Raw genomic sequence first — 22,274 nt, forward strand, 5'->3', positions numbered from 1 at the left:
GCTGAGCCCTTCGACCCAGCCCCGGCCAAGCCACCCGCCCCTGCCCCCCCCGGGCCCCTGCGCCCCTGCTCTGCTCCACTGCAACTATATACTGGTGCCGGGAAAGGCACCGGGCCAGAGAAGAGAGGGAAAGAGCCTAGAGAGCCCCCTCAGACATCATAGAGGTGTGCAAGGCACATCCAGTTCCCAGGCTTCCAGGCACCCCCAGATTGCAAAGCCCGGAATCCCTGGGACAAAGAACATACAACAAACATAGTGAAACTCAGAGACTGTGTGGAAACTGGCAAACTAGCGGAAAGCCAGTGATGGCGAATCACCCAAAGTACTTGGCTGTACGCTGCCCTTCCAGCACTGAAGCAGCCAGTAAATAGACCATTGTGACTAGCACACACACAGAAATTTAAATTGAACACCAGTCGAAGTACTCAGATATTGCCTTTCAACCCAGGGGTGGCAGCAAGGATGACATTAACACGTGGAAGGAAAAAAGCAGCAAAGAGGCAAAGGCAAGGCTCCCAGGGGAAGGCCAGCACAAGCCAAAAAATGAATCCACAGAAAGGAAAATACCCCCAAACCCGGCACAAACAAAGAAATCGCCTTGCAAATCTCCAAGCAAGGGCAAAAAGCAGGATACAAAATCACAGACGTCTTGCTCACTAAGTAGGAGTTGAACTCCACCAGCACTTTAATAGGTATAGCTCTTGCCAATGACACTGATACAACAAGCGCAGTTGACATGAAGACTGCACAGGACATTGAAAGGACCTGTGCGGACCATGGAAAAATCAATACAATAATCCCCCAGCCGAATAAAACAGGCTAAACGATCAACGCAGAAATTCACAGATGTTACCAAAATGATACTTTTTCCACTTTAAACCTCAGTAACTGGAACAACTGGGGTGAGAGTCTATGCTGCACCACTTTTTCCAAACAACTCTCGCAAGTAGAGAATGACACAGACTGCATCATAATTGAGGAATTTCCGCTGATAGACCTTTCAGATACTTGCTCAGATACACCTCAAGGTAATCAGATTGCAAACAACAAAACAAAATTGAGATCCACCTGTAGCACAAGCTCACCACAAAAAGATCACCCATCTTACAAATAATAACTACAACAACATCCGGAATGCATGTATCCTCCGCTGTCATGGCAATGGAGAAACCAGAGCAACTAGAGGAATTTGAAGACTCATTAGACCACACAATGGGGGCTAAATCAAATGTAGAACCATCAACATCTGGAGACTCTTGGAAGGCCTTGCTAGCAACAATGGACGCGATGTCAGCAGCTATCCAATTTCAAGCAGATAAGCAAGACACTCAGGTAGATTTACTTAACATTCTGGCCATCCACATTGTGAGCATCGACAACAAGCTACAATCCTTGAATGATCTGATAAAGAGTGCTCAAATCCACTCATACACCCCGCAGGTGACATGTCAGTGCTCCATCACAGGCGATAACTCACGAAGAACCCTGGAAATCCTAAACAACATCTTGAAAGAGGTAAAAATCCAGACCCTTAGAACTGAAGAGCATTTTAGTAGTAGTGGCAATAAGACCCCCAAAAATCTAACGAATAAGGAAAGCCCACAAAACGTGAAGGAATTCTACCAGGAAAGCAATAATTTCAAGGATATTCACTTATCTGGACAGGGAAGGTCTCAGAGCAACACAGAGGCAGATCATGCCTTAGTACACAAGAAATAGGCCCCCCCATGGGCGGATCGAAAAAATTAATTCCCAACAATTCAATAGTGGAGGAATCCTCCCTCACGAAATGGGAGAAGAAACGAAAAAGGAAAGCACGAAAAAATCTAAGGGGGTCCAGCAAGGCAGTATATGGAAATCATTTGCTAAATCAAATGGCATGCAGTCTAAGGAATCAGGAAGTATGAAAACAGCAACAAGACAGCAAGCTGTGCCAGACATATCAGGGCAGAACGGCCAGCTAGTGAGGACAATTCCACGGGGGAACAAAGTGCTTTAGGTAATCAATTAACATCACAGCAACAGTATCCGAAAAAAAACCCGTTCCAGCAGCAAGCAGGGTAGCAGCCTTTTGCACAGAGAGACAGCCTTGAGAGAATTACAGGGAAACAGAACAATCATCAGGCAGTACCCAGAACAGGGAACTCAGCAGGTTACTGACAGGCAGGAAATTGGCAAAACCTGGGAAAATAACCCTCAACACGCAAGCTCCGCATATAACATGACCGTAACAAAATCAACCTGCAGGCAACAACAAACAGATTTTAGATCATGGTTAGCATCCTTGGTCAGATGATTCCACAAACAGCGCAGCACAAAAAAGAATCCCAGGATACCAGATATCGCAGGATAAGATGGCCTCAGAGCATAATAAATTACTTTTCATCCCTTGCTATGATTCAAAGGGGGCTTTTGACATTCTAAACAGAGGCACCGTACTGAAGTTAATAAATGCGATTTTACCCCTGGCTCACATTTCAACAACAGAACTGATGACCGTGGAGTACACTCCACATCTAAACAATAAAGAAAAAGAGGCAACACTGACATCCTGGGCCACATCCGCCATAAATGATCAAATTTTAGTACATCAAGACACGTTTAGCGCATGGGGCATCATCCTGCAAAAATTAGAACTGTCCAGATACCCTAACATTCTGGTACCGCAGCAAAAGAAGGGCGGCTCAACCTTAAAAGGGGCCGTGGGAGTATAAACCTCCCCAAGTAGTTGGGACCACTTAAAAATTGTAAAGCACCAAAGCACGCTCCATCCTGGCATGCACCAACAGATCTTCATTGGTATGCTCTCGACAGTCAAACAGGTTGGAAGGCAAAATTTTAATGACAACAATCACAAATGACGAAAACCCAGAATATATCCATATTTGCTCCGGGAACACTCACAGTCTAAAAAATCTGGTTACCAACAAGCAGGCTCTGAGTTTCCTACAGCAGTTTGAGATCATCATGTTGCAGGAAACATGGTGCATGGAGCCGATACAAATTTCGGGATATTCTGGGATACTTGTCTCTGCAAAACAACCTCAAAGACATGGACACCCAAAGGGGGGCCTCACAACGTTCTGCTCCACAAAAATCAACTGGGTGATCAAACAGATCGACCTGGGAATTGACTGGATGATAGCAACAAAATTGGAACTTCGGGCACCATCAGGCAACAACAGAACTTTATTATTGATCAGTGTATACATACACCTTAATAAAACGCAAAACAGTGAAAACATGGAAACATTGATCAGTATTCTAAAAATGCTGCAGAAGCAAAACAAGGACGCAATCCTCATTTTGTCTGGCGACTTCAACCTTGATTTGAGAAAGGGCAGCACAAAACGCCCTAACGGAACATGTGCAAATATAAAGTTTGAAATCCTGGGTTTGTGCTGCCTGACGCCTTTCCCCGAGGATGCCTCATCCGCACAAATAACCTTATCAAGTGGCACAAAAAAATCCAACATCGACTTTACATTAATAAATGAAACCGCATTGCCACTGGTCTCAGCATATAGGATCCAAAAACACACAGAGAGCGACCACGTCCCACAACTCATCAAGATCCGGAATGAGTGGAATCGGCTCCCCATCGCCAATATCATAATTTCAGCCTCAGTGACTTATGATACAAAAGAATTGAAATGGAAGGGGCCAGGCTTCAGCAAAGTAATGGAAGAAGTGTGCCGTAGTGCAGGCACAACCAAAGAGCTCAAAGAAACACTAAGAACGCAAGAACAAGAAGACCATACCCAAGGAGAACGAGTGATTGCTTGGATGTACTTGTGTGATTCCTTAATAAATACATTTTCCATCAAAAAACATCTCCCAATTTTGGTCATAGAGTCAAAAAACAAAGTTAAGAGTTGCAAAGGAGAAAAGCAATGGTTCAACAGAACACTGCGTAGTCGGAAAAATCAAGTCTCTAGAGAATTAAAAAAAGTCCTAAAGGACATACACTGGGGCAGGAAATCTGATGACACAAGGCTTTCTGAACTAAGAGCCAAATACAAGAAAAACTGCTGGATGGCAAAACAGAGTTATCACGAGGATCTGTGGACCAAGATGCTCATGTCCAACAAACAGAAAAATAACAAAATGTTCTGGGAACTAATAAATGGACTAACTCAGGGAAAAAATCGACACACAAATGCAGGTATCGACGCAGCCACATGGGAATCCCACGTACAAACAATTTTCTCACTCCCAGAGCACCATGTGAAGGAGGCGGCCACACAGATAGCCAATGACTTAAGTATGATTAATTTTGGCTTCAGAGTGACAACGCAAACAGACTTACCTCTAAACGAAAATGAAGGAAAGCACGCACTAATGACCATCGACATAGTAATGCAGATAAGGCTTATCAAGAAACTAAAAATGGAAGGGGCAGCTGGTCAGAACGGAATTCCAAACGCCTTGTTTAGAGGGGACCCTTCATTCTGGGCGCATTATTTGGTGCTGCTTTTTAATGTTCTACAAGGCACTACGGGTTTACCTGATGCATGGAAATGCAGCATTATTTACCCTATATACAAAGCAGGCAACCCCGCAAAGCCTTCAAACTACAGGCTAAAAGCATTGATAAACGTGGAAGCAAAACTCTACGCATCCTGTCTACTGCAACAACTAGCAGAATGGATTCATGACAGACATCTAATTCCACAATGCCAGACAGGTTTCAGAGCTGGTATGGGTGCTTCCACTAACCTGGCAACCCTTGCTTTGCTGAGAAACAAAGCCAGGCTTAAGAAGAAAAGGCTATTTGTGTGCTTTATTGACCTAAAGGCAGCTTTTGGTTGCGTACCAAGAACCCATCTATGGGAGAAACTGAAAGGTTGGGGGTTACCATGCAGCCTTCTTAGCACAATAATGGACTTGTACACAAGTACTTGGGCACAAATAAAAATCGGAGAGGGTAGCCACCTCACCAACAGAACATTAACAGCAAAAGGACTAAAACAAGGGTATTAGCTTCCACGCTGTCCAACTTATATCTTGCTGACCTAGCCGGGCTCTTGCTCCCATAAATAGCCACCCGCCAGTATTGGCCAAGAAAGGAATTGCATGGCTACAGTACGCAGACGACATAGTTTTACTCAGCCAAACACCTGTTGGGCTACAGCATAGCATCGATGCACTTTATACGTACATAACTATTCAAGGTCTAGAATTGAATTTGAGTAAAACTAAGGTTGTCCGCCTAGTTGATAAGACGTTTAAATATGCTTTATGGTTCATAAATGGAACCCAGGTGGAGGTTGCACCCACATATAAGTATTTGGGATTCACTATGGGCTGTCGCTTGACTTTCAAGCCACAGCTTGCTGTCGCTCAAGCAAAAGCCCTCTCATTGACCTATGGCTTTAAAGTTCTAAAACAAAAACTGAGCTGCCCATCACACACTCACCTGCTTTCTGTCATGGCAGAGCGGCTAAGGCCCACCTTCACTTATGGCACCGAAATTATGCTGGGGAAGGAGGCAGTTTTTTTCAATCAAGTACAGACAAAGGCCTACAAAACAGTTTTTGGGATACCACGACCAGCATCTCCAGCCCAGGTTCGCTTAGAATTGGGTCTGAAAAACTATGAATTTCAGAGTAAATGTGCTTTCACTAAATTATGCTGGAGGATGCGTGCAGCTGAGATTGGTACTCTAAACAACCTATGCTGGATGGAAATTGAGGAGCAACAGCGTCACAACAATAAAGGCACCTGGGGTCATCATTTAAATAACTGCATTAAAATGCTAGGTTTGTTAGAAGCCTGGGAGCAGAACCCAGACAAAAAGGAATTCTTTCGGAAGGCAAACGCTGTCACTAAGATGAAATCTTTAAATTCTGACAAACAAAAACTGGCAAGCAGACAGCATGCCTGAACTGTAATAACATCATACAAAACTTTACGGGCACAGGAATATCTAGCAGCAACCTTCAATCAGTCGCTGAAACATCGGTTGATGGAAACAAAGGATATGGTCCCTTCATGGAGACAGCAGGATCTGACAACTGTGTGGATACAGCCAAGAGTCATTAGAACACATTTTTTGTGTGTGCCCGGCTTTGCTAGGCCACAGGACATTATGGGGGTCATTCTAACCCTGGCGGTAAAAACCGCCAGGGCGAATGACCGCGGTAGCACCGCCAACAGGCTGGCGGTGCACCGCTGGGCATTCTGACCGCGGCGGTTCAGCCGCGGCCAGAAACGGAAAGTCAGCGGTGTACCGCCGACTTTCCGCTGCCCGTGAGAATCCTCCATGGCGGCGGAGCGCGCTCCGCCGCCATGGGGATTCTGACAACCCCTACCGCCATCCTGTTCCTGGCGGTTCTCCCGCCGGGAACAGGATGGCGGTAGGGGGTGCCGCGGGGACCCTGGGGGCCCCTGCAGTGCCCAAGCCAATGGCATGGGCACTGCAGGGGCCCCCATAAGAGGGCCCCAAAAGGAATTTCAGTGTCTGCCTAGCAGACACTGAAATTCGCGACGGGTGCAACTGCACCCGTCGCACCTTCCCACTCCGCCGGCTCAATTCTGAGCTGGCGTCATCGTGGGAAGGGTGTTTCCCGCTGGGCTGGCGGGCGGACTTTCGGCGGTCGCCCGCCAGCCCAGTGGGAAACCCAGAATGACCGCCGCGGTCTTTTGACCGCGGTACGGTCTTCTGGCGGTTCCCGCTTGGCGGGCGGCTACCGCCGCCCGCCAAGCTCAGAATCACCCCCTATATCTGAAAAACATTTTTAAGACACTGAATATATGCTCATGCAGGCCGACCATTATTAGCTGGCTTAGCGGACTTTCAATTCCATTTTCTTGTAGAGGGACCAAATTCATGGTACAGGCCCAGAAATAATTAGTGAATAAAGTTGAAGACGAGTGTGCATGGGCTATCATTTTATGATTAGTAAAGCTCCGAAAGGTTAGTTCCAGACAGAAATCAGTCTTAGGGACAACTTAGGATTCTGCCTGAGATTCACTCATCCACAATTATAGTGTTCGTAAGGGAGCAAGAAAGTCCTAAAGTTAAGTTCAAGACCAAGGTTGGAATCAGTGGAGAACATTTTAGCTAATCAGTGGGGAACATTTTAGCTACGCACAACTCTTTACCATGATATGTTTTAGTTTCAAACACACTTTATATGTTTTAATTATGGGTCATTATTAACATAATGAGTAGGCAAAGTATTTATATTATTATGCATGTCGGAATTGCGATGGTTTTAATTAACCGTGTCAATAAACTTAAACTTGAACCTTGTTAATGAAACTCAAAAGAGTTAGGAATACCAATTTCCTAATTATGATTAGAAGAGGATTGCAATTAGGAAATTGGTATTCCTAATGTTAATACATCTAGCCCTTAATATTAGATGCTTCTCAGCCAAACTATAGAAGAGAGCAGACAAAGGGATTTAGAGAGGTAAACCAAGATTGAGGTTGTGATGTTATACTGTAGATTTAGTTCATAATGACTCAACTGGAGGGGTGAAGTGCACACCATGCAGCCGAGACACACAACAGACACGCCTCCAGTTCACAAAACTAGACTTGAGGGATGTGTAAAAGACAGGCACTTAGGGCCAGATGTAGCAAAGCTTTAGCGAGTCGCAAACGGCGAAAAACGCCGTTTGCGAGTCGCTAAAGCCACTTTGCTATGTTGAAATGCATTTGGCGAGTCGGTCGAGTCGCAAATAGGAAGGGGTGTTCCCTTCCTATTTGCGAGTCGCAATGGTATGCATTTTCATTTGCGACCGCGATTGCGGTCGCAAATGAAAGCGCAGTTACCATCCACTTGAAGTGGGTGGTAACCCAGGCGCAAACGGGAAGGGGTCCCCATGGGACCCCTTCCCCTTTGTGTCTGGCACAAAAATAATTTTTCAGAGCAGGCAGTGGTCCAATGGACCACTACCTGCCCTGAAAAATACCGAAACAAAAGGTTTCGGTTTATTTTTCAAAGTGCAGCTTGTTTTCCTTTAAGGTTTATTTAAAAGCAGTCACGGACATGGAGGTCTGCTGACTACAGCAGGCCTCCATCCCCGTGAGTGCCCTGACTCGCTATGGGATCGCAAATTGCGACCCACCTCATTAATATTAATGAGGTGGGTCTTTGCGACCCCATAGCGACTCGCAGAAGGTGTCTGAGACACCTTTCTGCATTCCAAATTGCGAGTTGCAATTTGCGAGTCTCTGGGACTCGCAAATTGCAACTCGCAATTTGGAATATTGCTACATCTAGCCCTTAGTATTGTATTTCATACTTTTTGTACTTAGTATTGTATTTCATACTTTTTGTATGTTTTGTTGGTAATAAAGATAAAGAGATATGATGGGGCAAGAATAAAGTGGATAGTACACGGCGATCAAGTGATTTCTTGTACTCAGACATGTCAGAGTATTTTAGCACTATAACGAGATATATTCATATAAAATGGTGAGATTATATTTTGATTTGCAATCCATTTTTGGGAGAAATGTTAACACTTCATATCCATAATTACAAAGGTAAACTTTGTAAAATTGACTTTTGTTTGGAGCTTTGCTTTGTCTTGGCACTTTTTAACTTACAATATATTCTCTCTGGGTCCCTCTAACCTGCTTTAATGATCTTGGTGCATCTATGTTCATTAATTTTCCTCTGCTTCTAAATTTGTTTGGTAATTTTGTTCTGTTGTGCTCTTCATTAGGCACTGCTTGAACTTCAAATGTATTTCTCAGGGGATTTCCCCTGACTTGTGCCATGTGGATTGGGGGCTGGGCAGAAATTATCTCAAAACTGTGTTTTGCCCTACCCAAAGGGGATTCATTAGTTTGATAGAGGTGCACCGTTCCCAACTAATAACCTCATCCCTGATACCACTTCTGCATAGGGCATAGCATGATGGAGCAAGGGCCTTTATTTATGACCTAGCTCAACCATATTCCCCCATGTGGAACTTGAGGGTGTAGACAATAATGCAACTCTGCTAATAGAGTTTTTTTTGATCAAGTAATACATCATACTTTCTGCTGAAGTCTGCATCTGAATTTTGTAATCATAATGCATATAATAATCATGTTTTTTATTTTCACTCACATTTTGAAATTTGGTAACATGTGAAAGATATGGAATAAATTAATTGCTTTTCAGATAAACCCCAGAGATGACTTTCAGCAAAGCAACACATCCCTTAATGCTCTGCTGGTGAATTCAGTAATGATTCTTGGTATTCATAAATAATACAGTTTTGTATAATAATCTAAATTGAGAATCTTTCAATCTGGGTTCAAAAATTCTAGATATGGGCATACATTTAATCAATAAAATCTTCTAATCACACTTCAGCAACTAAAATAATATTTGTCATGGCTATGGTTCTGGCTTTACACACCAATTGGTCTAATTATCAGCAGCTTATCAACAAGACAGAGGCCCTCATTTTGACATTGGCGGTCTTGTTGCCAGACTGCCGAAGCCAAACCCACCAGCAGACCATCAGTGCTGGCGGTCTGCAGACTGCCATATTACGAGTGCTGGCAGCTGTCCACCATGTTACTGGTGGAATCTGGACTCGTGCTGGTGGTCAGCAGTGCAGAAGGGGGTACATCACCTGAACACCCACACCAGCAAGACTCCGGCCGCCGTATTACAAGCCGTAATAACGCTTGGTGGAGTCCTGCTGCCGTGTTGGTGCTGGCGGTGCAAGACTACCAGGCCCCATCCCCTCCTGGATGCCCTCCTCAACGGAGAAGGTAAGTGGGCGACTGGAAGGGAGGGGGGGAGGCTGCCTGTGTGTGTGCTTGCGTGTGCGCAGAGTGGGGAGTGTGCAATGTATGCATGCGTGGAGGGGTAGGGGTGTGAATGATTGCTGATGAGTCGGGTTTCCCCCCACCCCACATCACTCTTCTTTGTCTGTGGCTGTTGGCAGGTTTACCCTCAATTATGATGGGTGAATAGCAAATTCCTGTGCCGCATCTGGTGGATTTCACACCTGATGGAACATAGGGCCAAATGACATCATCCTGGGTTCACTTGAACACCCTAAAGGCCTTCATAACTCCTCCCATAACTCGGGGTAGGAGTTTATCCCTACCCTGATAAGCATTTGTGCAAAACCAGGAAATTCACTTGATATTCCCTAGCCCCAGAGTAAGGGTAGTTGGAGAAACAACTAACCATGCAACCATTTCCTTCAAACTGCCCATATATGAAGCAAATCAAGAATACCATACGTCCATTTCAACATTGGTATATTTTGACAGGCACTTGGCAGAGCTATATTCTGTCATCTGATTTGTGGAATCCACTCTCAAGTGTTATGATTGTCATGTGAAGAGGGTGGTAATGGTGGCAGGGAGGTTTAGAGTGTTCATTTTGCAGTTAGTAAATCAAGGCCTACATCACCAAAAGGAGGTGAAAAGTATGATGACTAACCACAAACGAGCTATCTTATGTAAAATCATTGATGTTAGCTTTTAAAACATTTACAACACATGATCCAAGAAGATTTAAGATAGCTCTTGCTCTATATGTGATTCATCTGAAGAAAATAACTAAATGCTATGTTGTTTCAATTAAGTCTAACACAAGTAACCCCTTTCAGTTTTGATGGAACCATTTGTTCTACAGTAGCTGATAAGATAAGGGTTGCTATAATTGGATAATATTAATTACAGGTGCTATGTTTCTTGCAGTGCTTTACATATGAAAGTATTGTGTCCATTAGGTAAATAATAATATTCCACAGTCCTATTCAAAACCTGCATCATTTGAACATACATACATAAACAAATACATTTGAATTATAAAAATATCAATGGCTGAACATATGGCCTTTGTGTATTGCTTTCATATATTAATGCTAGATCCATAGATGGAGTATTGTAGAGTACACATGCCCTACTTTTTAAATCCCTCTTAGCAAATGATGAAGCCTAATTTAATGTATATATGTGTATATGTTTGGCTTACTTGATTGTGCTGTCTTGCAGTTTACACAAGACAAACCTTTTGGCTTTATCAAAGCTGCTTTTTGCTTTCTGGATCCTGCCTTAAGATTTGCTTCTTTACAATTTAACATAGATACATTTTCCATCATTTGATGATAATTTAATATGCCTTTTTATATTTAAATCATTACTTTTAACGTTGTTTACAAACAATGCTTCACTGAATCTGAAACCATTTTCCATGAAAGAAATGCTTTACAAATTAATTAAATCTTTGGATAAAGGAAAGCATGTTTTCTAATACTACTGAAACGCATAGCCTACTTTTTTTAATCTTGTCCATTCCAGGAGGACTGTGTCTGTCGCCTTGTCAAGACTCTTCACACTGTAATGAGCCCTTAAAGATAATATTCCTCAGTAGAACATTCTGTGCAATTCCAGATTGTGATGCAGAGCTGAATAAAAACAAACTACGTTTTTACCCCAGTTTTTGCAATTTTTAAAGAGATAGTCCATTTTCCCTATTTTTTGTGCTTTAAAACTAATTCCAGTTTGTGGTGGAAACTAGTCTGGAACCCATGGGTGATTCAGGAAAGCTATATCTTTCTTAAACGTAGACAAAGTTCCAAATTCAGCAAGTCATCATATATGTAAGCCAACAACTGAGCTGCCCTGTACATTGTTTTTTTGTTGCGTACAAAGTATAGACCAATTCATATGGTTAAATATGTAGAATGAAAAATAGGTATCAAGGAAACCTGTACATTTCTGAAATAGGCACAAGCTAAGGGGTTAGGAGCAGTAGTTGCTCATATATCACTGAATATGTGGGTACCCATACTAGCTTGTGAATTAGAGGGAATTTCAAAATGCCTTCTTTATTTACACAATTGCAAAAATGCTGTAAAATCCACTTGGTAATAACAAATGTTCAACTATTCTATGCTCTCACTTGTCTTCCAATAAAAATTGTATCTCACTTGTGCTGATTTTGGGCCCTAACTCTGCCAGCACCTAGGGAAACCTAGCAAGCCTGCACACATTTAAAAACTAGACACGCAGGTGAATCTAGGGTGAGGTGACTTGCATGAATCTCCCATGGTTTTCTTACCCATAATCCCTTGTAGACCTCACACTTTGCCTAAAAAAAAAAATTCCTCAAATTTTTGTGATGGAAAGTTCTGGAATTAGCAGGGAGTGACAAACTTCCTTTCACCTAGCATTCCCCTAAGTCTCCTGATTAAAATGATCCCGCACTTGTGTGGGTAAGCCTAATGCCCACGACAGGAAAGGACCCAAAACATAACATGGATACATCACATTATTACACTCAAAACTGACCCCTTTTTTGAAATGTGAGTAGCTGTGAATTTTGGTCCCTAGCTTAGCTAGAACCTAAGGAAACCTAGCAAACCTGCATATTTTTGAAAACTAGACACTTGGAAAAATGCAGGGTGTAGTGATTTGTGTGGCTCTCACTAGTTATTTTTACCCAGGAACCTTTGCAAACGTCAAACTTTGTTGAAAAAGCTAAACATGTTTTCCTCACATTTCTGTGACGGAAGGTTCTGAAATCTGTGAAAGGTCACAAACTTCCTTCCACTGAGCATTTGCCTAAGGCTACCAATAAAAAATGGTACCTCACGTGTGTGGTTAAACCTAGTGGCCGCACAGGAAAGGGCCCAAAACACAAAATTGATGCATCACATTGTTCCACTCAAAACTTACTTTTTTTTAGGAATGTGGGTATGTTGTAAAGGGCCCCTTTTTGGATGGTCAACCCCCACTTTTTGCTGTCAGATGCTGTGGTTTTTGACCTGTTATTCTACTGAGGCCTGATTAACAGGTTCCCGTACCAATGCTCTTTCCCTTAAAGTATATGTCAAATTGCATAGGCCAATTGGCAAGCTCCTTGCCACCAATGTAAGTCCCCAGGAAATGGTGCCCAGGGTACCTATGGCAAAACTGTTAAAGTGGGTACCAGGGCTACAGCACTGATTGTGCCACCCTGAGTTCCCAGAACTAAAAGTGAGACTGCAGAGCTGCCATGTCAGCCTGCACGAGTAGGCTGCTGCTTGAGTTAGACTCTTCCCACACCAGGTGAAGGCAGAGTCCCTTTTACTGCCCATGGACAGGTCAGTAACCCCTAAGGCAGTCCCTCTCTAGCCCAAGGAGAAGGGTGCACTGTCCCATGAGTGAGGGCATCTGATCCGGAGCATCTATGCCCCATGCTGGTGTTAACGCGTCCTTTTATGATATTTTATTACACATCAGGACTCGTTTTAGGCCAATTAATCTTTTTGACCCAGTTGAGAGACACCGTAGGATGAGATAGCTAATCAATATATCAATCAATACATCAATAATGTCATCAATATTTATCACGACAATGCATTTCACTTTAGTCAAAGTCATTAATCAATTCAAAACTCTACCATGACCTTGCAGCCATGAATAACTACACCAGTTTAGTAGAATTTTATGAGTTTTATTCCCCCTTAGTTACAATCTAAGAGCAGATGTGTTAACCTCAAAACCAAGAAACATAATAGCATAGTCACGATATGGCAACTGTGATAAGATTTCATTAAAGCGAGAATCACAAACATCAGAACATAACACGGCGTGAACATAGATCAAGATTTGCAGAGTGTCAATATCGCGTCAGTTCAACAAAGCATAGTCTCAGTCGTTTGTCTATTTGCGTCAGTTTTGGTGAACACCTGTCCTAACCACTGATTGGCATTAGCATGTTGGGCTTCATGCAAAACGATTTCGAACATCAATTTGGAAAACATCTAGCTAAGGTCTCTGTCAAAAGCAAGCAGTTGGTACCTAGAAAGGAAAAGCAAACAGACAAATCACAAATGCATTGTCATAATTACCCTCCAAAGATTAGGTCAGCGCACAGGTTCAGTCTTCATCTTCAGGACATCAGTCAGATCGCCATCAGTCAGAACTCAGCTCTGGGGCAAAAAGGGCACTTCCCTCATAAGGAGGTAAAGTGTAAATGGACAAACTAAGGGCAAGGATGGTTTTAATAAAATCTCAAGTCACCAAACAGAGTGACAGAGATTCTGGATAAAATCAATAGCATTCCCTAACCCGCCTAAATGACCTTTCTGCGACATGGGTTTTTATCCCTTTTTCGTAGTACATTCCCCCAAAATCCTATTGGACATTTGCTATACCCCACTATATTTAACCTATCGTATAACACATTAGGTAATCCTAATCTTCACCCCATATTGTTTTACAAGTTTTTGATTGGTCTTCGTAATTGACATCTTCAGAGGTGACACGTCCGGTGTGACTTCATCCCTTGGTAATTCTTTGCACATCTTTTGGTCAGCAGTTCTATTGTCTTCCCCGGTTTGAATGACCTTGTACATTACATTAATCTACACTGTTTCAATTCATTTTAACATTTATTCCATGGGCATAGAAAATACGCTTGAGAACGGATCTAACATGGTTACATTCATCTTCCAAGTCGAAGAAAAAGAACAAACAGGGTCATGGCCCCTTGTGAGTCAGCACACTGGAAAATAGAAAAAATGCATTTAATATGAGAGCCAAGCAGCTAAGCTTCGGCTCATGCTAACTTAAAGCCTATGTGGTTTTCAATACAGATTTAATAACGCAAATGTTAGTATAAGCTCAATTGAACGTAACATAAACATTTTGGTCATGATTATTAGCTCGCGTATACATTGGTGGCCACTTATCGTGGCCACAATTCAAGCGCACGTCTAAGCAAAATTACAATCACTATAGTTTCTATGCGGCATCATCACACATTAATTCATAAACATTTCATGTTAATATAGATTATATATGCTACGCTCTCTCACTGGCATTCAAAATGCAATGCCGGCCCGTGTAACTGGCAGTCTGTTGGATAACATGGGCTGGCATCCGACCACTGTTCCAATATCTAGCTCTGCAATGGCCCAGCCAAATCCTGTTGTGTTTGGTATCAAACACTAATGCCCTTGTTTGGGATTAAAAAGCAGATGCCCAGGTGGCACCCTTAGAGCGTGCCCACCAAGTTACCCAGTCCTGTACTGTTTTGGCTGGCTCTCCTGAGCCGCTGCCACCACCGACAGAAGTCTGACATCCTGCTGGTGGTGCTTGCACCTTGGCAGGATATAAGACAAAGGGCCTGGGCAGTAAAGAGGTCACACGTCCTCCCTCCCAGGCTAGCTAGTGAGAAAAGCATCAGGGTGGTGAGCCTTTGATGGGCAAGTAGTTGTCACTCCAGTGGAGGACAAAGCCTTCCTGCCCTGCCCGGCCAGGCAGGCAGGAAATTAGAAATGCAAGAGGTGTGCTTCTCCCTAAAAATAGCCACACCTTTACGGGTGGGCTAGGAGGTCTGCCCGGTCAAGGAAGGGTTCTGCCTCTTAGCCCGGGGTCCCTGTCATGAAACAGCTGCTGGAAACTGAATTTATGATCAGCAAAGCAGCGCTAAACTCACAACCCCGACCGCCACCACCCCATCAGGAACCTTGTTCCTGGTGGTGGCGGCAGTCCACTGGTGATGCAACAGCCAGGGTTGTAATTTGGTAGCTGGACCACCTGGAATGTGGCTGTTGGATAGCCACTTCAAGGATGGTGGTCTCAAGACCGCCAGCCTCGTAAGGAGGCCCTTAGTGTTGCTGCAATGTGATGAGAGTGCATAACATAGAGCTGCTGCTATGTTACTTTGGATGTACTATTTCTGGTAACACTTGATCTGAATGAAATTTTGAATAAATAGTATGTCCTATGTCCACTGTGAAGGTTACTAATCTACACTGAAACAATGAATACCATAAAGATAAGAAAGTTCTTTCCGAAAACACATTTGACCTCTGTTTTGTGAATATTGTGAAGCAGGTTTCTGGGGGTCCTAATGTGTGACAAGAATGCACTGTGGTTTATTTGTTAAGTTCTGTTTTGACCCTTGTGTTGTGCTATTTCATGTTTTAATTATACTTTATGTTACTGTGTGTATGTTGTGTTACACTCAGCTGTTTTCCTTAGAGGTGTGAACACAGGCAGTTATGTTTCTAGCCAAATCCGCACATGCCTTTAAACTTCCTGTGACAGGAAACCATTTACATCGATTTAAGATGGTAAAATAGAGCATCTCCAAGCCACCAACTAATTAAGACAATTGGCAGCCCAAAAAGTGGCAGAAATCATGACTGACATCAGCCCTGCAGTGCTCACTTTACTTTCATGTGGAGTCTGGTTTATAGGGATATGGATGATAGTTGGTCAATTCACAAAAACAAAACAAAAAAATAGCACCTGTAAAAATGTTCTTACGAACAAATGATGATTTACTACTTTTTAGAGTCCTCGAACTTTTGCAGTATGGAAATCAGAAAGTCTCAGGTTTCCAGGTCTACTACAGGCATTGCCATGTGACATTTTTACAATATGCTATTTCACCCTGTGTGTTATTGTGTGCAAGATGAGAAAATGCACTCTGGCGTGTAGTTTCATATATATTTTTTTTTGGGGGGGAGAAAGCATTTCCCTTGGAGAAATGCCTTCTCTTATACCCTAGTGAAGGTTAGGTTTATTTCATTCCCTTCCTTGCATGCAAGTAATGCCTGTTTGAGCTAAACTCTGACCAATCACACAGTGGGCAAGAGTAAGAGGGAAGCTTGTGAATGTTCTTACACTCATACGTCTCGGGGTGTTTATAAATTGTCAAGGCAACCCACATCTACATTTTACCTATTCCCCACCACTTACATGGGATTTACCAGTGTGCAACCTTATGTATGCATGTTCTACGATGATACACTTGTACATGCAGCTGCACCTGGCAGGTATCCTTTTCTGGATATACGACAGGTACGATTATAGGCATAAACGACTTTGTTAATAATGCTGCCATAAGTCTTTGTTTTTAATCAGGTCCACGCAGACAACTGGATGACCTTTGTAGATGCCGATGTTTAAGGTTAAGCTACAAAGCAAACCACGGAGCTAGTTACGACCCGTCCAGTCCATTAGGTGGCAAATGGGTGATAAATTACAAAACTGGAAAACATCGCTGTGTTTGTTTCAAATTTTATTTCATATCTATTTTTTTCTCATCTTTGCAGAGAAAATGGCATAACATGGCATAAAACATGGCTCAGTTCTACTACAAAAGAAGCGTCAACGCCCCATACAGAGACCGCATCCCTCTTCGCATAGTGCGAGCGGAGTCAGAGCTCTCGCCGTCAGAAAAAGCCTATTTAAATGCAGTGGAAAAGGGGGATTATGCCAGTGTCAAGCTGGCACTCGAGGAAGCGGAGATTTATTTTAAAATCAATATTAATTGCATTGATCCACTGGGAAGAACTGCTCTCCTGATCGCAATTGAGAATGAGAACCTTGAGCTGATCGAACTTCTCTTAAGCTTTAATGTCTACGTGGGAGATGCCCTTTTACACGCCATCCGGAAAGAAGTAGTTGGAGCTGTGGAGCTGTTACTAAATCACAAGAAACCGAGTGGAGAGAAACAGGTATGCGAAAAAAGTATTTTTTTGTTCATTTGTTAATAAACTGTAGTAAACACAAACGGCAGAATTCGCAAAGCGCCTTTGCAGTCCTGGCGGGATCTCCTTACTCATGACATTTCCATGGCAGGATGTCCACAGTGCAGTTTCTTTTTGCAGGGGCCGAGCCACGACTGTGGAGATCCCGCCAGAGCTGAGGAGCATCCACCATGACTGAAGAGGCTCTTTGTGAATCGGCCCCTTAATAATTTGATTTTTCCTCAGACAATTTGGTATTTACACCTGTTGTGAGCTGCTTTATAAACGTAATAAACAATTAGGAACTATTGTTACAATCATCAAATTAAAAAATCATATATTAAGTTAAAAAAGTTTCAAGCCTCCCACTGTTGTTTTCAAGTCAACGATCAGCGTTGAAGACAAAGCACAGACCGTTGGCAAGATTGTAAATATGTGGCAGCTTGCACTTTGACCTGAATATATTGACCGAACCGTATTTTGATTTTTCTTAAAACGAGTTTTTTGAATCAATGCGTCATTGAAACTGCCAAATGGAATTCTGTTTGTGTTACTTGTCCTCTCTGTATATAATCAATGAATCAAATTTCCTTTAATAGGGTTGTAAATCTATTTACATTTTACCGAAGTGCTTCTGGAGTTTGTTCTGTTTATTATAGGTCAAACCTTGCGAGTCTGGCAAGATCCAGTCTGATTTAGTTACGTGTGAGTTAAAGTATGTTTTCATTTTAAATATGAAAACACTGGCTGGCCACTGATTTATTAAGTGTTAATGGATTTTTGGCAAAGTTCTGAGTTTGTCACCCAAGCCATCTCCCCAAGAAAGCTGTTGGCTGCTCTGCCTGGCTGGTCGCTACCCTGAGGGTGAATGCTAGAGTGTACTTGATGCTCAACCTGGGTCCAATAGTAAGGTGGTCTCATGACACGAGTTAAGTCTCTGTCACAGTAGGAGCTTTAGGAATTCCCAGACGAGTTCCTAAGTGAACTAAAAATTAGCTCAATTTGTATTGCTGTCTGTCCCAAGAAACCACATTCCTGCTCATGCACCTCTATATCCTGTGCGACCTGCTTTGACCCTGTAAGTTCTAACAGCTGTTATACCAAATGCTACTGAAAAACTAGCAATAGCATTGCATGTTGTATGTTCTAATAGGAGCAGACTCGGTAAAATGTGGTATGAACCACTGTGGATTCCCTACTCGTAAGGCGGCCGCCACATCCAAATGTAATGATGCAGCAGCGTGTTGAGTGGACTGATGATTGATGCGTGTTGCAGTAAACAGTCTCAGTGTGGTGCTACCTGCTTCTCCTGTAACAGTGATAACATTATGTATTGTTTTGACTGCTACCAGTCTCTCGTAGCACCTTGTCTTATCCATCCCAGTGAGCTACGACAATGGTGGGTGGGGTCTATGCTATGGTGGTTTATCTAATGCAATGAAGTGTGGTACTCTTTGGTACATATTCAAGAATATGTTGGTCATTACATGTAAAGCATAATAATCCTACTTGGTGGTGAACCATTTGCTCCTGTCAAGCTTACTGTACTGCACACTTGCCATACATGTGAAGGGTACTTTGCAACATGTGCACAATATGTGCAGGCACACTGTGTAGCTGTTTTGACTTCATGATCGGGTCACTGGGACCTGTTCTAGCCAAGCAGAATGCTAGCAAGAAACTTCTGCAAAGCTGTTTTGGTGAGACCCTAGAAAGAGTTCTGGAGCGTCTTGTGAATGTCTACGAGCACTAGGTCATCAAGAGGGAGAGGGCTGACATTTGGTTCACTGAACTAGCTGGTGCTTGTTTATGACAGACAACACAACTGTTGAGCATGTAATGTGGGGGGTCACTGATCCTATTGGGGCTGGGGGTGGTGAGTGGGCATGGCCTGACAGCAGTCGCTTGGCAAGGTTCTTTAAAGTAAATAAATGAACATCCTGGATCATTGTTGCCCCACCCGTACTTGTGCAGCTTAATCAGGGAAAGCAGACCATCAAGCTCCCTAAGCAGAAGAAGAGGACTCTGCTTAGGAATGATTACTTCAGGATTGTTTCAAGAGTAAGATTACGTCATTATTAAGTAAGTACACAGCCTGTCCTCAATTAAAACATGAGGACAACTATTAGAACCCCTATAGGTGAAAAGAAAAACTCCCCAAATGCTAACAGCACTTTAACACTACTCACAGACTAGCAGTCCCACGCTACCAGTAAACAGTATCACACTCCTTTCAGAGTACCAGCCACACATTACTATAAGCAGTCTTAGACCTCTCGCTTAGTAAAAGTTGCACACTAATAGCAGCACACCCATCAAAGTAGTAGTCATACAAAAACAAAAACACTTTTACACCATTTCCTGACTGTGAACAACAGCTTTCATACACCTCACATAATAGCTGTCTGATATTACTAACAATGCTCACACCCCTACACACTAGTTATTTCACACTTTGATAGCAATTTCATGTCCATCACAAAGTAGCTGTTGCATACTATTGACACCATTCTCACAAAAGTTGAGGCCTGGCACACCGCAAGCCCTCTCACAATCTTCACAGAGTAACAGACTTACCCTGTTGGAAGCACTCACACCCCTCAGAGGCTAGCAGCCACACACTAACAAGAAGCATTTTGTGATGTTGATTCACCAAAATACTGTGGGTAGCAGAAGTGACATCACATACCCATTGACCTTAGTGGCATCACAGGAAGTGACATCATATGACCTCGACCCTCATTTTTTCAAGGAAGACATGTCACATTACACTCACATCTCAACAATTGTGGATTTGCTTTGGATAGTATCGCAAAATCATGCAAAGTTGCTTTATGCACTGCTTTGTAATATTTTGTATCAAGGGGGCATTCCATGGATGGTGAATGGGTATTACCATGCAACCACCCGTAGATTTTGATGCAGATTCCTATCTACAAACATTGGTGGCAAGGAATTAATACCAAAATCTTATGCCTCCTTGAATCAGGCATAATGAGGAGAAATACTTTCATTTATTGTTTTTCTAATTTTGCATGCTGTATTGAACAGCACAGATATAACGTGGGAAAAGCCTTAAAGCATAGTTTCTGTACTGAAAGGTACCCCTTCCAGTACAAAACTTATGCTTTTGAAAGTGCACATACTTCACTTTGGCACAAGGGTATCAGCATTTGTGCGTGGCTGTCAAAAGTGTGCCAGCACACGGGGAGAGAAAGACTGCACAAACATCTTTTTAGATATTGTGCATTTTTCTCTCCTACTTTAAGGGAAGTCAACACAGCAACTTTGGAGCAGTGTGGCTTTCTGTCAAATAATAGGAAATCTGGGCCTCAGACTCACACAGTCACACTCACTACCTGTCACTCACTTTCACATGCAGAAAGGCTTTAGGATTCTGCATTATTTACCACATGCTAACAAATGCTAAAGTTCTTGTGCTCTTTCCCTAAAACATGGTACCATTGGCACCTACCCAGTCAACCTATTTAGTTTACTTATAAGTCCCTAGTAACGTTCACTTCAAGTGCCTACGGCCTGTAAATTAAATGTCCCCAGTGGGCCTGCACCACTGGTTGCCATCTTTTCAGTTAGCCCTTGTTAGAAATAGGGTCTTTGGTTGGCAGTCAGGTTACCCTCTGTCCAAGCAAGGACCCTCACTCTAGTCAGGGTAAGTCACACACAATCCAAATTATCCTGTGCCCACCCCCTGGTAGCTTGGCACTGAGCAGTCAGGCTTAACTGAGAAGGCAATGTGTAAAGTATTTGTGCAATAAATCATACAATACCACCATATAGCACCACAAAAATACACCACACAGTGTTTAGAAAAATATATATTTATCTGGATAAATGCAGGTCAAAACGATCAAGGATGCAATAAGTAAATGTAGCGATATCACTGAAAAGTGATATAAAGTGTCTTAAGACTTTTAAAGGTAAAAAAAGTCTCTTTCAAGAACAAAGTACCTGGTTCATGTGAAAAATCTCCGCAAAGGGCCACAGAGGAGGAGAAGCTTGGAAACAAAGGGGTGTGCGTCGATTTCTCAGGCCGCACATGGCATTGCGTCGTTTAGTTTCCATGCAAGGTTTCCGGTGCTCGGTCGTGGATCCTCTTTGGGTTGCGGGGTTTTCAGACGCCCGCGGATGGTGCGTGGGTTTCCTGCCCTGGCACGACGAAGTCACAGGAGCTGCGTCGATCGGGTGGGCGTTGTGTCAAATTTTCTACTGCATGGCAGGTGCTGCGTAGATTCCTCTTGGAAGTCAGGCTGCGTCATTCTGGCTCGGTTATGCATCGATCCAATGGGCTGTCCGTCGCATTTCCGGTTGCTACGCTGGTGCCGCGTTGATCTTCTCGTTGCGAAGTCGGGCTGCATCGTTCAGGTTCGGTGTGCAGTGAAATTTTCACCAACGGTGCAGGCTGTGTGTCGTTTCTGGCAGGCTGTGGTTCGAATTTCGCCGTACAAGGACACCTTCTTGTAGAGATGAAGTCTTTTCGGTCCTGAGACTTCAGGGAGCAGAAGGCAAGCTCTATCCAAGCCCTTGGAGAGCACTTCTTCACCTCAGCCAGAGAGCAGCAAGGCAGCAGGGCAACAGCAAGGCAGCAATCCTTCACAGAAAGCAGTCAGGTGAGTCCTTTGGGCAGCTAGGCAGTTCTTCTTGGCAGGATGCAGGTTCTGGTTACAAGTTTCTTCTCCAGGAAGTGTCTGAGTTGGTAGGAGCAAATGCCCTGTTTATATACCCAAATGTGCCTTTGAAGTGGGGGAGACTTCAAAAAGTGGCTTAGAAGTGCACCAGGTCCCCTTTCAGTTCAATCCTGTCTGCCAG

The 22,274-nt window shown here is 43.2% G+C and overlaps 1 protein-coding gene across 5 annotated transcripts in view; it reads left to right on the forward strand.

Moving 5' to 3' along the window:
* TRPC4 (transient receptor potential cation channel subfamily C member 4) overlaps window positions 1–22,274 on the forward strand; it is a 1,361,777-nt gene that overhangs the window by 636,554 nt on the left and 702,949 nt on the right. For all 5 annotated transcript variants that reach the window (XM_069205494.1, XM_069205493.1, XM_069205497.1 and 2 more), the window contains one exon: window positions 17,031–17,435. In XM_069205494.1, the coding sequence (XP_069061595.1) occupies window positions 17,058–17,435 (378 nt within the window). In that variant the 5' untranslated portion in view covers window positions 17,031–17,057. The remainder of the gene's footprint in view (window positions 1–17,030; window positions 17,436–22,274) is intronic.

Source organism: Pleurodeles waltl, chromosome 8 (genome assembly GCF_031143425.1).
Source record: "Pleurodeles waltl isolate 20211129_DDA chromosome 8, aPleWal1.hap1.20221129, whole genome shotgun sequence".
Lineage (NCBI taxonomy): Eukaryota > Metazoa > Chordata > Amphibia > Caudata > Salamandridae > Pleurodeles > Pleurodeles waltl.